An 11,107-nucleotide genomic window follows, 5' to 3' on the forward strand; every position below is an offset into this window, starting at 1 on the left:
CGGCCCCCACACAGACATTCGAAGATGCTATGGAAGCTGCAAGCTCGGCCTCCAAGATCTTTCCTGAACAGCTGCACCCTGTCCTCGAGGGCGCCTCGGCTCTCAATCAGAACATGTCACGCTCCCTCAGCGACTCGAGTCTTCCCACCTCTCGTCGCGCATCGATCACGGCGGACATGCTTTCCATGCTTTCCATGGCCTCCGGCCGTGACAATGCCGCCATGATCCGTTCATCTCGCAGGGGCTCGATGATACCCGCCCCTACGCCTTTGCAAGGTCTGGGAATCGGTACCGCGCCCCAGTCGGATACGACGCTGGCGAGCCAGTCGCGAGTGTCCTCCAAGGCTAATGTGGAAGAGACCGGACAGACGTACAAGGTTCCGACGGGGTACTACCCGCTACTCATTCCGGCTCATGTGCCCAGGAATGCAGAGTTGCTGGTCAATCTCGTCAACGTCGGCGCTATGTTCCCGCCTCTGGCGACCAGAGTGGCCTCTGGGGATGACAAGCTCACAAAGGTATGCGTCGAATCATCCTCTCCATACAGGATTGCTACGTCTGGCTGAGCTTGCCAACCTAACCGACATTCACTCCGTTAGGTGGGAGAGAATGCGAACACTTCGTCTGAGCCGGCTGTGTACAAGCAGTCGACGACCAAGCCGAAGAAAGCTCCCAGGCCTCCAAACTCGTTCATCATCTATCGAACTGAGAAGCAAGACGAGGTTCTTCGACTGCATGAAGGCATTACGAACAACGAGGTGAGTAGCACTTGTAGCTGTCACCAGCTTGCATCGAGAGTGTTGGTGCCGATAAATTTCCCAATCCTTTCATTCGTTAATCTGCAGGTGTCTCGAGTCATTGGGAGGATGTGGGCCGAAGAGCCGCAGAGCGTCAAAGATGAATACAAGGTGAAGGCGGAGGAAGCCAAACGATTGCACACCATGGCCTTCCCAGACTACAAATACACGCCCCGCAAGACCACCAAACCTGGCAAGAAGGCCGTTGCCACCGCAAATGCCCTCGCGATGCAGAACCATGTAGACAAGGGAAAGAGCGGCAAGAAGCGGAGCAACTCTGAGGAAGCTGACGATCGCCGACCGTCCAACGCGAGTGGGGCCAGCACCGGTCGCTCGCAGCGTCACATGAGCATTCCTGACTCGAGGCATAGCTCCGTCGCACACATTGACGGCCAGTCGCGGTCGTCGCGGTCCCCAAGTCTGCACAGCGTGTCGAGGCGAAGCGTCAGCTTCCTCCCCCAGGAGGGACTCTCCTACGGCCATCACATGCCTCCGCCGCCCCATAGAACCTTCTCGTTGGGCGGCGCCGGCGGGCGTGGGAGCATGTCCGGCTCGGTGCCTAGTTCCGGCATTGACACCAACGGAAGCCCCGGCAGCCTTCCATACACCAACTGGGCTCCCCAACGGCCCGGTGAAGCTCCGGGTGCTTACTCGCATTATCCGTACGGACACACTCCCTACGGTCATTCGGCTGCGTTGCCTCCTCCAGGCCCCCACCAAGCTTCTGCTGGCAGCACGCACTATCCGTACATGGGTCATTATCCTGGGCAGCAGTACCCATACCCTGGCGGACCTGGGCAATCCACTATGCCGCAGGTGCAGTCACCGCAGCCGCACCTGGGGCACCCGATCCAGCCGGTGCAGCAGGCGACACAGCAGGGGCAATCTGGTCAGCTCGCGTCATCTTCCCTCACCCAACAGCAACAGCAGGAGATGGGACGCTCCCCTTATGCCAACAACCATTCATACCCTGCACCTTATGGCGCGACGCCGCAACAATACCCTCCGCGAGGACCCCCATACCCTGGCTACGCATATCATGGGCACTAGTCTGAGTGCTCTACTAGTATCAGGTTGTCAACCTTGCACACTTACCGTCTTTGAAAGATATTAACGGAATTCTGCGATGCGCCATGGAAATTTTGGGCTCAACTAGTTGATTTGTGATTGTTAGTTTTCGTTTTGTACTACAATATATATTGCCAAGAACAGCTTGGCTATTCTTTTGGAACAATAATGTCTCTTTTCGCATCGATTTTGGATATTTCTTGCTGTTTTTGCTAGATTGGCATATCAGACGATAATAGGGCGATTAGTGCCGGAATGCTACACTGGAGAAACAGCGCAGGATATTCCAGGCAGCCGGATCCATCCGCTCCCACCGTCGTTTTTTTGCGTACCTGTCCTGGTGCTGTGTAGCGATGTTTTCGAAGATTTTTGCGATCCTGTTATATATGTGGAACTTTGGATGTCATCAAAAGGCGTAGGGATGTGAAGATTGTGAGATCGAAGGCAACCATCGCTGAATCCGGTCAAACTGACATCGCCTTCGAATCGTCTGCTGCAGTTTTGTCCAAGAGCGACGTCCAAAAGTGCAGGTTATCCTTCGTCGCCGCTTTCCAGATATCCATCCGATTGTTTCCTATCCGTTTCGTATTAGCTCGAAGCAGTTTGAACCGACAAATGGCACGTGAAGACACGTGATGTATAAAGCGGAAGGAAACGGAGGGAAACCCGGACTGCCCCGGCCACACCCGAACCCTCGTGCTCATGGCCGCCAATCACTTCTCAGTGTGACCGTCGCCAATTTTTGACTTTTGGCGTCTCATCGCTGCACCAACGTCTTCCCTTCTCGCAGGAAGGACCCGCTTTGCCAAAGGAATGTGAATCCATGTTTTTCGGAGGGCGACCCGGCATCAACCGCAGCCAGAACCCTGTTTGGTAACTTTAGTTGTTGCAGATTTGCCGCCAGAGCGAGCGGAGAGAGAGAGAGAGAGCGAGCCCCCTTCGTCAAGTGACCAGGCAAATCCGCCGATCGCCACTCATTCGCCAGTGGAGTGATGAATTTGACATGTGGGCGGTGGCCGCCGAGGGAAATGTACTGAATGGTGATGACGAAGGAGCCCATCCTGCCCGGCGCCCGCGATACACCGCCTGCAGCATGAGGGGGGCGGCTTCCGGCTTCAAGAGATGGCATCTCACACGGCATGACTTGCTTTGCTTCCCACGCGCGCGCGTTCACCTCACCCTCATCCCCCGGCCTCACCCTGCCATGCATCATGCAAAGAGTCATCCATAAAGCGTTGTGGACGACTCCCAAAAGCGGAGTGGAATACAAAAGACGTCCTTTCCAAAAGACAGCCCTCCCTGAGAACCTTTCGCCTTGAACCCTTTGCTTGCCCGTCATCGTTACCTGTCCTCTGCTTCCTGTTCGCGCTGCAAGTTACCGCCATCTTCCCCAAGATATACTGTACTGAGCCCAATTCCCACCGCCTGAGCTGATATCAACTGGCGAGCACGCGTATAAAGTCCTCAGCACAGCCCTGTACATTACAGTAAATTGACCTCCAACTACGAAGCATCTTGCACTAGCGCACATACTCGGGGTTGTCGCATTCTTCACAGGAACAGCCGCAAGGTAAGCGTCGCCGTCGCCGTTTGCGCCATTCTCCCCGCCGTCGCCGTCGCCGTTTGCTTTGCGGCCTTTTCCCAGTTCGCACCGATTTTCCCCCGATGCGGAACGACGACACACGCCCAATTCGAATTTGAGCTTAACCTTCCCTCCCCGTTCCTCTTTTTCTTTCGAAATAGTACAGAACGCGTGAAAATCCTCTGCATCGTTTCCGCCATCGTCCATTCCGACCTCCACACAAAGCATTCCCACGACTTCAAAACTGCCAATATCAACCATGTCCAAAGACGCCGCAAAGCCACAAAAGAAGAACCTCGCGATTCACCTCGTTGCTGGAGGTATCGCGGGATGCTGCGAAGCATTATCATGCCATCCATTGGACACTATCAAAGTTCGTCTTCAGCTGCGTGGAGAGCGAGGAGCAAGGAAGCCCTTGACCACGGCGGCTGGAGATGCCATGAAGGCCGCTGCTGCACAGGTAAGCGAAGGAAGGATTTGGGCGGCCCAGATTCGGATCATCAGGTCTCATGACAATGAGCTAAACGTTATACTTTACTCTCGCGTAGCCGAAGAGCCAGAATTTCATCAGTGTTGGTGTCCAAATCGCGCGGAAAGAAGGTGTTTTGTCGCTCTACAAGGGTCTTGGCGCCGTTGTGACCGGAATCGTTCCAAAAATGGCCATTCGATTCTCGTCGTTTGAGTACTTCAAGGCCAAGATGGCTGACAAGACTACCGGAAAAGTTAGCGCTGGCGGGAACTTCATGGGTGCGTTCTCGCATGGCTGTGCTCCATGTATATGGGGAATGGTTGCTCACTGCGTACTATCATTGCTTTCATTTAGCTGGTCTGGCTGCGGGAACAACGGAAGCTGTGTTGGTGGTGACACCCATGGACGTGATCAAGATTCGCTTGCAAGCTCAGCGTCACTCCATGACCGATCCTCTGGACATTCCAAAGTACAGGAACGCTGCCCACTGCGCGTATGTGATGATTCAAGAGGAGGGTATTGCATCATTGTACAAGGGTGTCGGATTGACCGCCCTGCGACAAGGTAAACGTCGTCGCTGTTCGCTCCGCATGGAAATGGATCACTCACCGTTTTTCCCTTACTTTTAGCCACCAACCAAGCCGCCAACTTCACCGTCTACCAATACCTCCGCAAGGTTCTGCACGAAAAGCAACCGCAATACGGCGACACCCTCCCTGCCTACCAACATCTGATCATGGGTTTCGTTTCCGGAGCATGCGGACCGTTGTTCAACGCTCCCATAGATACCATCAAGACTAGGATTCAGAAGAACCCTTCGAAGGAGAAGGGCTGGACCCGCTTCATGTCTGTTACGACGGGGATCATTAAGAACGAGGGTTACACTGCGTTCTACAAGGGATTAACACCTCGTGTCTTGCGTGTCGCCCCCGGACAAGCGATCACATTCATGGTAAGTGGAATTTTTCCTATGCTTTCATTTGTGTGCCTCCTGTTCGGCTGGCAGTGAATTGGAACTCATCCATCGCCCTCCTCAGGTCTACGAACGCGTGTACAAGTGGTTGGTCGTGTTCGGTGAATCTTTCAAAGTTGAGGACTACAAGACCCTTGAGAGCGACGAAAACTGAGTCTAGATTAGAGGGAGAAACGAGGAAGTCTCATCCTATACTCGCCACGATGCTCTTTTCTTAGGATAGGGTATCGGAGGGCCATTCGAACTTAGACAGGGATCCATATGCGAGCCGAGGTGGGGTCATGTATTCAGCGAGCGCTGACTTTTGGGATGAAACGACAGGCCATATTCTATTTTCTTTTTGAATTTTGTTTCATCTGCACGTCGGCACACAGCTTGCTCCTGCATCTCGTAGGGGCTCGCGAACCATCTTTCGCCAATGAGGCTTTTTTCACGGGGCGTCCGCCGGCGTGCTTTCTTGGGATCAGTGTTGACGGGGTCTCTTCATCACCATGTCTGTGGCCCCCGAATGCCGAGCATCACGCCGAAAGAGAGCAACACTCCTCCTTGAACGCTCGAGTCACATCGAGTTTCCGAAAATAATCTTGTTGACGTTAAACATTGTGGCGCAAACATAGCGCGCTTCTGTCTGCCAAGCTCCTACTCTGGCCCTTCCACTTCAACACTTCAAATTCACACTCCACACATTAGAATCTGGACTTTTTCTCGCATCTATTGTCCGTTGAAAGATGTTGAAATAACTCTCATACTTTCAAATTCAGCGTGCAAGGTATGTACGTCCGCAGTTCTCGTGCGGTCAGACTTCCATGTCTTTGCATCCGCCCGGCTAACGGTAACGTATTCTTACGCAGTCAGTCCAAAATGAAATCCCCGCTCGTCACCTTCCTCACCGTCCTCGCTCTCCTCTCCCTCACCCACGCAACCGACATCAGCATCGAAATCTACACCAACTCCTCCTGCAGCACCAGGAAAGAAGTCCACACGCTCCCGCCCAACTCATGCCAACCGCAGTCCCTCCTGAGCGCCACCACCTGGTACACAATGAACTGCAACGGCACCACTGTGCAAACCTACATCTGCGTCGACGACGCGTGCGCCAACTGCGCTCTAGCTAGTGCGGAGTATGTGTCGGATGGGACGTGTCGGACGCTTGCGGGAAGTACGAGTGTTGGGGCTGGGGGGGTGGAGACTGGTGGGGTTTTTTATAAGGCGATGGGGTGTAGTGTGATTTCAATGGCGGGTCGGGTCGGGATGGGGTGGGGGTGGGCGGTTGGGGTTGGGGTGGTTGTTAGTATGGCGTTGTTGTAGAATGTTCTTGATTGGGGCAATCTATGAACGCAGACTGGGACATGAATCGCTGGCATTCATGGCTGGAGCTGAAGGATTTTGGGAATTCCGCAACATGGAATGGATTTTTGTGCCCTGGGATATCGTCTCACACTTGTGAAGCTGCTTTGCGTCGTCGTCTCCGAAAGTGCATTCCAGTGCGGGGATAGATCGTAGATATAGAGGGCTGGTCGGAGATGGGCGCGCTCGTAATGCATGAAGTGCACAGCCACCGGGTGCGAAATCGGACGTCCCAAAAGACCCCTCCCATCTCAGCATCTCGGCCTTTCTTCCTCTCGCCGTCCCTTCTGCTTTGACGCTAGGACCGATCCCCGTCTCCAATCGTCTCGTCGACACCTTTGGCCTCGTCACGCTCGATTGACGCGCATCGCAAATCGTAGCGGCGGGCGTTTTTTCCTTATCGCTTGCCAGATAAAATTTCACTTCCCATTCTTGGTGTAGTATCCAGCCATGGTTAGACTAGGGATCTTGGCGGACACCCACATTCCCAAACGATCGAAAGAGATTCCACCCACTCTCCTCACCCATTTCCAATCTGTGGATATGATATTACATGCAGGCGACTGGGCCTCATACGAATCTTACACAATGCTCCAACAATTATTCCCCAACACCGAAATCATCGGAGTAGCAGGAAACAACGACGACGCCAGAATCCGTCACCATTTCGGATCCGCCGCAAAAGTGATCGCCGTATCCGGGGTCAAAATAGGACTCGTGCACGGGCATGAAGGAAAATCTTCCCACACCACCGAACAGCGAGCGTTTCACGCACTGGAACATGAGCGGGTTGATGTTGTCGTGTATGGCCACTCGCATGTACCGAGCGATAGGATTGTGGATGGAGTAAGGATGTTTAATCCGGGATCGCCGACGGATAAGCGACGGCAGGCTCGGTACTCGTTTGGGGTGATGGATGTTGGGCTGGATGGGAGTGTTCATCTTGAGCATGTATATTTTGACCGGATGAAAGAAGGCTCCTCTGAGAACGCCACAGTTGAGCTGATGGAGATGCAGAGGCCCCGAAAACGGAGGTGCACACAGTGTCAGCAGGAGGGGCATAACAGACGCACATGCTCCAGTCTGCGGAGCACCAGTAGTGTTGTAGATGACCATTGAATATAGGGGGTATGTCGACGTCCTGGCGGAGTGTATATTAAAAGGAAACGAGGTGCGTGTATTTGGTGGTTCTCAAAGAAAATATGGATTTTGATCGCATATCCTTTCGCTATTCAAATGTCTCATGCCGTTGGATGCTGCGGGTACACTTTGGAAGGTGGCGCCGCTATGGACGTCCTCAATTCCAGCATCTCAACTCATATTTACTCCGTCGAGGAGAAGCATGCCAATCATGGATACGTCGACACGACACTGGCGATGCGGTGGGATGTTGGTGTGAGTTCCGGCAATATCGCATCTTGACCTCCAACGTGGACCTGAGACGAGCGAGAGGACGGAAGGTCCTCTAAAACCCTAAATAGTGGATGTCGCAGAAACCAGGAGTCGACTATAAGGTTGATTCCTGGTTTGTGCAACATCCACTATTTGCGTTCTAAGGGTGTGAAACCTTTCGCGGCTCCACGGTCCGCACTACATAACAGCGCACAGATCCCGTCGGGGTTCCACCAAAGCCAAATCGAGTCCAACATTTGCCGACGCCCGTCCGATCATAACAGACCACGGCTGCCCTAGAGCGAAATCAGCAGCAACCCACAAATCACTAGAAAGATGCTGTCTAGAAAAACTTTTTAGCCTGGCCGCGTTTCACTGAGACATGCTGAACGACTCTGTGGTACTCACGAAACTTGGTGGTAAGGTTTGGGACGACCGGAAAAACAATCTCAGACTGTGGATTTCAGAAAACCGGCGGGTCCCGCGGCCGCATAGCCGGTGTAAAGTTCAACCCCAGTACCGTAATGGCGTCAGCTAGGAAAACTTTGGACATTTGGCGGGTAGTGCCATCCTCATCCTAAAAGTAGGTGGGGTTGCGAGTGAGGGCGCAGGTGAGAGCAAGGCCTGGGAAGAAACTTCCAAGTCAAACCGAAGAAGGGAGCAAATGAGGCAGCACAGCCACCCGCCTGCGAGGAGGGGGGTGTCGCAGTAGCCTCACCCAATTCTCACCGGTCGCTTCCCCGTGGGGAACTTTTTCAACAAGACACAACCCGCTTGACGGTGCATTAGAAGTTCCCAACTGGAAGCCATAACCTACTACAGCACATAAACATCCAGCAACCCGACAGCACAGGAGCATATAACCGGCAGTATTCGCTTGGTCGTTTAGCAGGTCTTCATAGACATACGTAAGTGCCGTTTTCGTCCTCAAACAGATATCCGAGGGGAGCTACTTCCGTTCGTGGGAGTTTGTCCAATGTTTTGGTGGCACTATTCCCAGAAGAGCCTGGGAGGGCGGCCCTTTTGCTGTGAGCACCAGAAGCTACCGGCTTTGAGAATATGCACTTTTGGTTGCTCCTCGTCCGCTTAACCTCATGTTAAATATGCCCTAGTCTTCTAGATCTCCGGTAAACACACCCACATATAACGTCCGCAGCCATGTCTGATAGAGCAAAGAAAGCTCCTGAGCACAGGCAGCAGATGTACAAAAATCGTGGTGCTCTGAACCCGGAAGAGCACAGGCGCAGGAGGGAGGATGTCGCTGTCGAATTGCGCAAGCAGAAGCGGGAGGAGAATATCGCGAAGCGTAGGAACTTGAACATTACGAGTGACCTCTCGGAATCCGAGGATGAAGGGATGAGCTTTGGTGGCTCTGCTCCGGTAAGGATTCGGAACGAGTGTAATTGAGGAAGTGTGTGGTAATAGCGAGCGCGAGTGAGGGGAATACGAGTAGTATGGGTTTAAGGGAGCAAAGGAACTGGAAGTGCCGGGTGGGGCGACGACGAGCGATGGAGCATGACGAGCTACACCGACCCGAATATTTGGCGAACGATAGCGAGCATCCTGATCGTATAGAGTATGAACGAGATGTTCTAACCGAGTTCAATTTTGGATACGCAGGACATGGACGAGATGATCAGGGGGGTCTTCTCAAACGATGTGGAGGCTCAGGCCACAGCCACGGCACGATTTAGGAAACTTCTGTCTAAAGGTATGATCCTCCTATATCAGTGATTTGAGATGTTAGTCTGACGAAGCATTCTGCAGAACAAAACCCGCCCATCGAGGAAGTCATTCACGCTGGAGTCATCCCCAAATTTGTGGAGTTCCTCCGCTCCCCCAACCCGTTGTTGCAGGTGCGTGTATGACAAGGGATAAACCTTGTTGCAGAGCTTCATATTGAACTTCATTTCCTCCGTCACAGTTTGAAGCTGCCTGGGCTTTGACCAACATCGCGTCCGGAGCTTCTCACCAGACTCAGGTCGTCATGGAGGCCGGCGCTGTCCCTATCTTCGTTGAGCTCTTGAGCTCGCAAAGTCCGGATGTCAGGGAGCAGGTATGACGGTGGTGTTCCCACGACGCTGACAAGACCTCATTCTGATCCTTGCGTCTCTTTTAGGCGGTTTGGGCGCTTGGAAACATTGCCGGCGACAGCCCTGGATGCCGGGATTTCGTCTTGCGCGCCGGTGCTCTTCGCCCATTGTTGCACGTCGTGAACGAGCCCACCAACAAACTGTCCATGTTGCGCAATGCTACCTGGACACTCTCCAACTTCTGCCGTGGAAAGCAGCCTCAGCCGGATTGGGCCACGGTGCGTATTCATCGATATCTTTTATTTTTCTAAGCTCATCGATTTTCCTTCGCAGATCTCCCCCGCTCTCCCAATACTCGCGAAGCTGATCCACGCAAACGACGAAGAAGTCCTCACTGACGCATGCTGGGCCATTTCTTACCTGTCCGACGGAGCCAACGAGAAGATTCAGACGGTCATTGAGACGGGTGTTTGCCGCCGTCTCGTTGAGCTGCTTCACCATCCCTCTCCCTCGGTCCAGACGCCGGCGTTGCGTTCCATTGGAAACATCGTCACTGGTGACGACACTCAAACTCAGGTGGTCATCAGCGCGGGGGCCTTGCCCGCTCTTTTGGGACTCCTTAGCAGTCCCAAGGATGGCATCAAGAAGGAGGCTTGTTGGACCATCTCCAACGTCACTGCTGGAAATGCCGCTCAGATTCAGGTACATGGGTCGTTGTTTTAGGTTTGCCGCATACCCTTTTTAGCTCACCCATTTTTGTATTCCAGGCTATCATTGAGGCCAACCTGATCCCTCCGTTGATCAACATCCTGAACACTGGCGACTTCAAGACCAAGAAGGAGGCGTGCTGGGCGATCTCCAATGCTACATCCGGAGGTCTCCAGAGGCCTGAACAGATCAAGTATGTATACTCCTCGTCACATCCCTTGGTCTTATCTCGCGTCTCATCCCAGTTACATCAACTGACCATTATGCCATTTTTCTCCTTTGCTTAGGTACCTTGTCTCGCAAGGCTGCATCAAACCCCTCTGCGACCTCCTCGCATCGCAAGACAACAAAATCACCCAGGTGGCTTTGGACGGGTTGGAGAACATTTTGAAGGTCGGCGACATGGAACGTGTCCAAACCCACGGGCAAAACGTGATGGCGAACTTCATCGAGGAAGCCATGGGTGTCGACAAGATCTACAACCTCCAATTGCACGACAACGCCGAGATCTACAAGAAGGCGTACACCATCATCGATAAGTACTTTTCGGAGGAGGATGAGGACGATACCGCCATGGCGCCGCAGATCGACCAGGCGACGGGGCAGTTCTCGTTCCCCAACACTGTCAATGTCCCCACTGGAGGATTCGACTTCTAAGCCGACTCGCCTGTCGCTCGCGTCGGCTCCGTTACGCTTTGCAATTGCTGCGTGCTCCCACGTCAAGACCACATACCCTCC

At 53.5% G+C, this 11,107-nt stretch overlaps 5 protein-coding genes across 5 annotated transcripts; all 5 read left to right on the plus strand.

The window, feature by feature from the left end:
• Window positions 1-674: 674 nt before the first annotated feature.
• On the plus strand, window positions 675-977 carry EV422DRAFT_488559 (high mobility group box domain-containing protein; the record flags this gene model as incomplete). Its single annotated transcript, XM_053067425.1, has 2 exons — window positions 675-758; window positions 846-977. Coding segments are annotated over 2 exons (216 nt in total), but the record flags the coding sequence as incomplete, so codon positions are not given.
• A 2,464-nt stretch (window positions 978-3,441) lies between these two features.
• Window positions 3,442-5,038, plus strand: EV422DRAFT_49130 (mitochondrial carrier domain-containing protein). The gene is made up of 4 exons (XM_053067520.1): window positions 3,442-3,907; window positions 3,996-4,194; window positions 4,271-4,480; window positions 4,546-5,038. The coding sequence occupies exons 1-4, from the start codon at window positions 3,707-3,709 to the stop codon at window positions 4,923-4,925; spliced, it is 990 nt and encodes a 329-aa protein (XP_052925640.1). The 5' UTR covers window positions 3,442-3,706; the 3' UTR covers window positions 4,926-5,038.
• A 438-nt stretch (window positions 5,039-5,476) lies between these two features.
• On the plus strand, window positions 5,477-6,208 carry EV422DRAFT_49105 (uncharacterized protein). The gene is made up of 2 exons (XM_053067504.1): window positions 5,477-5,658; window positions 5,741-6,208. Exon 2 carries the CDS (start codon window positions 5,751-5,753, stop codon window positions 6,195-6,197), a length of 447 nt encoding a protein of 148 aa, XP_052925641.1. The 5' UTR covers window positions 5,477-5,658; window positions 5,741-5,750; the 3' UTR covers window positions 6,198-6,208.
• Window positions 6,209-6,508: 300 nt separating this feature from the next.
• On the plus strand, window positions 6,509-7,543 carry EV422DRAFT_49141 (Metallo-dependent phosphatase-like protein). The gene has a single exon (XM_053067530.1). The coding sequence runs from the start codon at window positions 6,687-6,689 to the stop codon at window positions 7,353-7,355; it is 669 nt and encodes a 222-aa protein (XP_052925642.1). The 5' UTR covers window positions 6,509-6,686; the 3' UTR covers window positions 7,356-7,543.
• A 1,243-nt stretch (window positions 7,544-8,786) lies between these two features.
• Window positions 8,787-11,026, plus strand: EV422DRAFT_496152 (armadillo-type protein; the record flags this gene model as incomplete). Its single annotated transcript, XM_053067855.1, has 8 exons — window positions 8,787-9,025; window positions 9,230-9,339; window positions 9,396-9,484; window positions 9,553-9,684; window positions 9,748-9,939; window positions 9,995-10,363; window positions 10,429-10,562; window positions 10,657-11,026. 8 exons carry the CDS (start codon window positions 8,787-8,789, stop codon window positions 11,024-11,026), a joined length of 1,635 nt encoding a protein of 544 aa, XP_052925643.1.
• Window positions 11,027-11,107: the final 81 nt, after the last annotated feature.

Source organism: Fimicolochytrium jonesii (genome assembly GCF_025526975.1).
Source record: "Fimicolochytrium jonesii strain JEL569 chromosome Unknown EV422scaffold_11, whole genome shotgun sequence".
Taxonomy (NCBI): domain Eukaryota; kingdom Fungi; phylum Chytridiomycota; class Chytridiomycetes; order Spizellomycetales; family Powellomycetaceae; genus Fimicolochytrium; species Fimicolochytrium jonesii.

Coding starts and splice junctions, on each gene's coding strand:
- EV422DRAFT_49130 (XM_053067520.1), top strand. CDS start 3,707: ATGTCCAAAGACGCCGCAAAGCCACAAAAGAAGAACCTCGCGATTCAC. Junction 3,908..3,995: donor TGAAGGCCGCTGCTGCACAG/GTAAGCGAAGGA, acceptor ACTCTCGCGTAG/CCGAAGAGCCAGAATTTCAT. Junction 4,481..4,545: donor ATTGACCGCCCTGCGACAAG/GTAAACGTCGTC, acceptor CCTTACTTTTAG/CCACCAACCAAGCCGCCAAC.
- EV422DRAFT_49105 (XM_053067504.1), top strand. CDS start 5,751: ATGAAATCCCCGCTCGTCACCTTCCTCACCGTCCTCGCTCTCCTCTCC.
- EV422DRAFT_49141 (XM_053067530.1), top strand. CDS start 6,687: ATGGTTAGACTAGGGATCTTGGCGGACACCCACATTCCCAAACGATCG.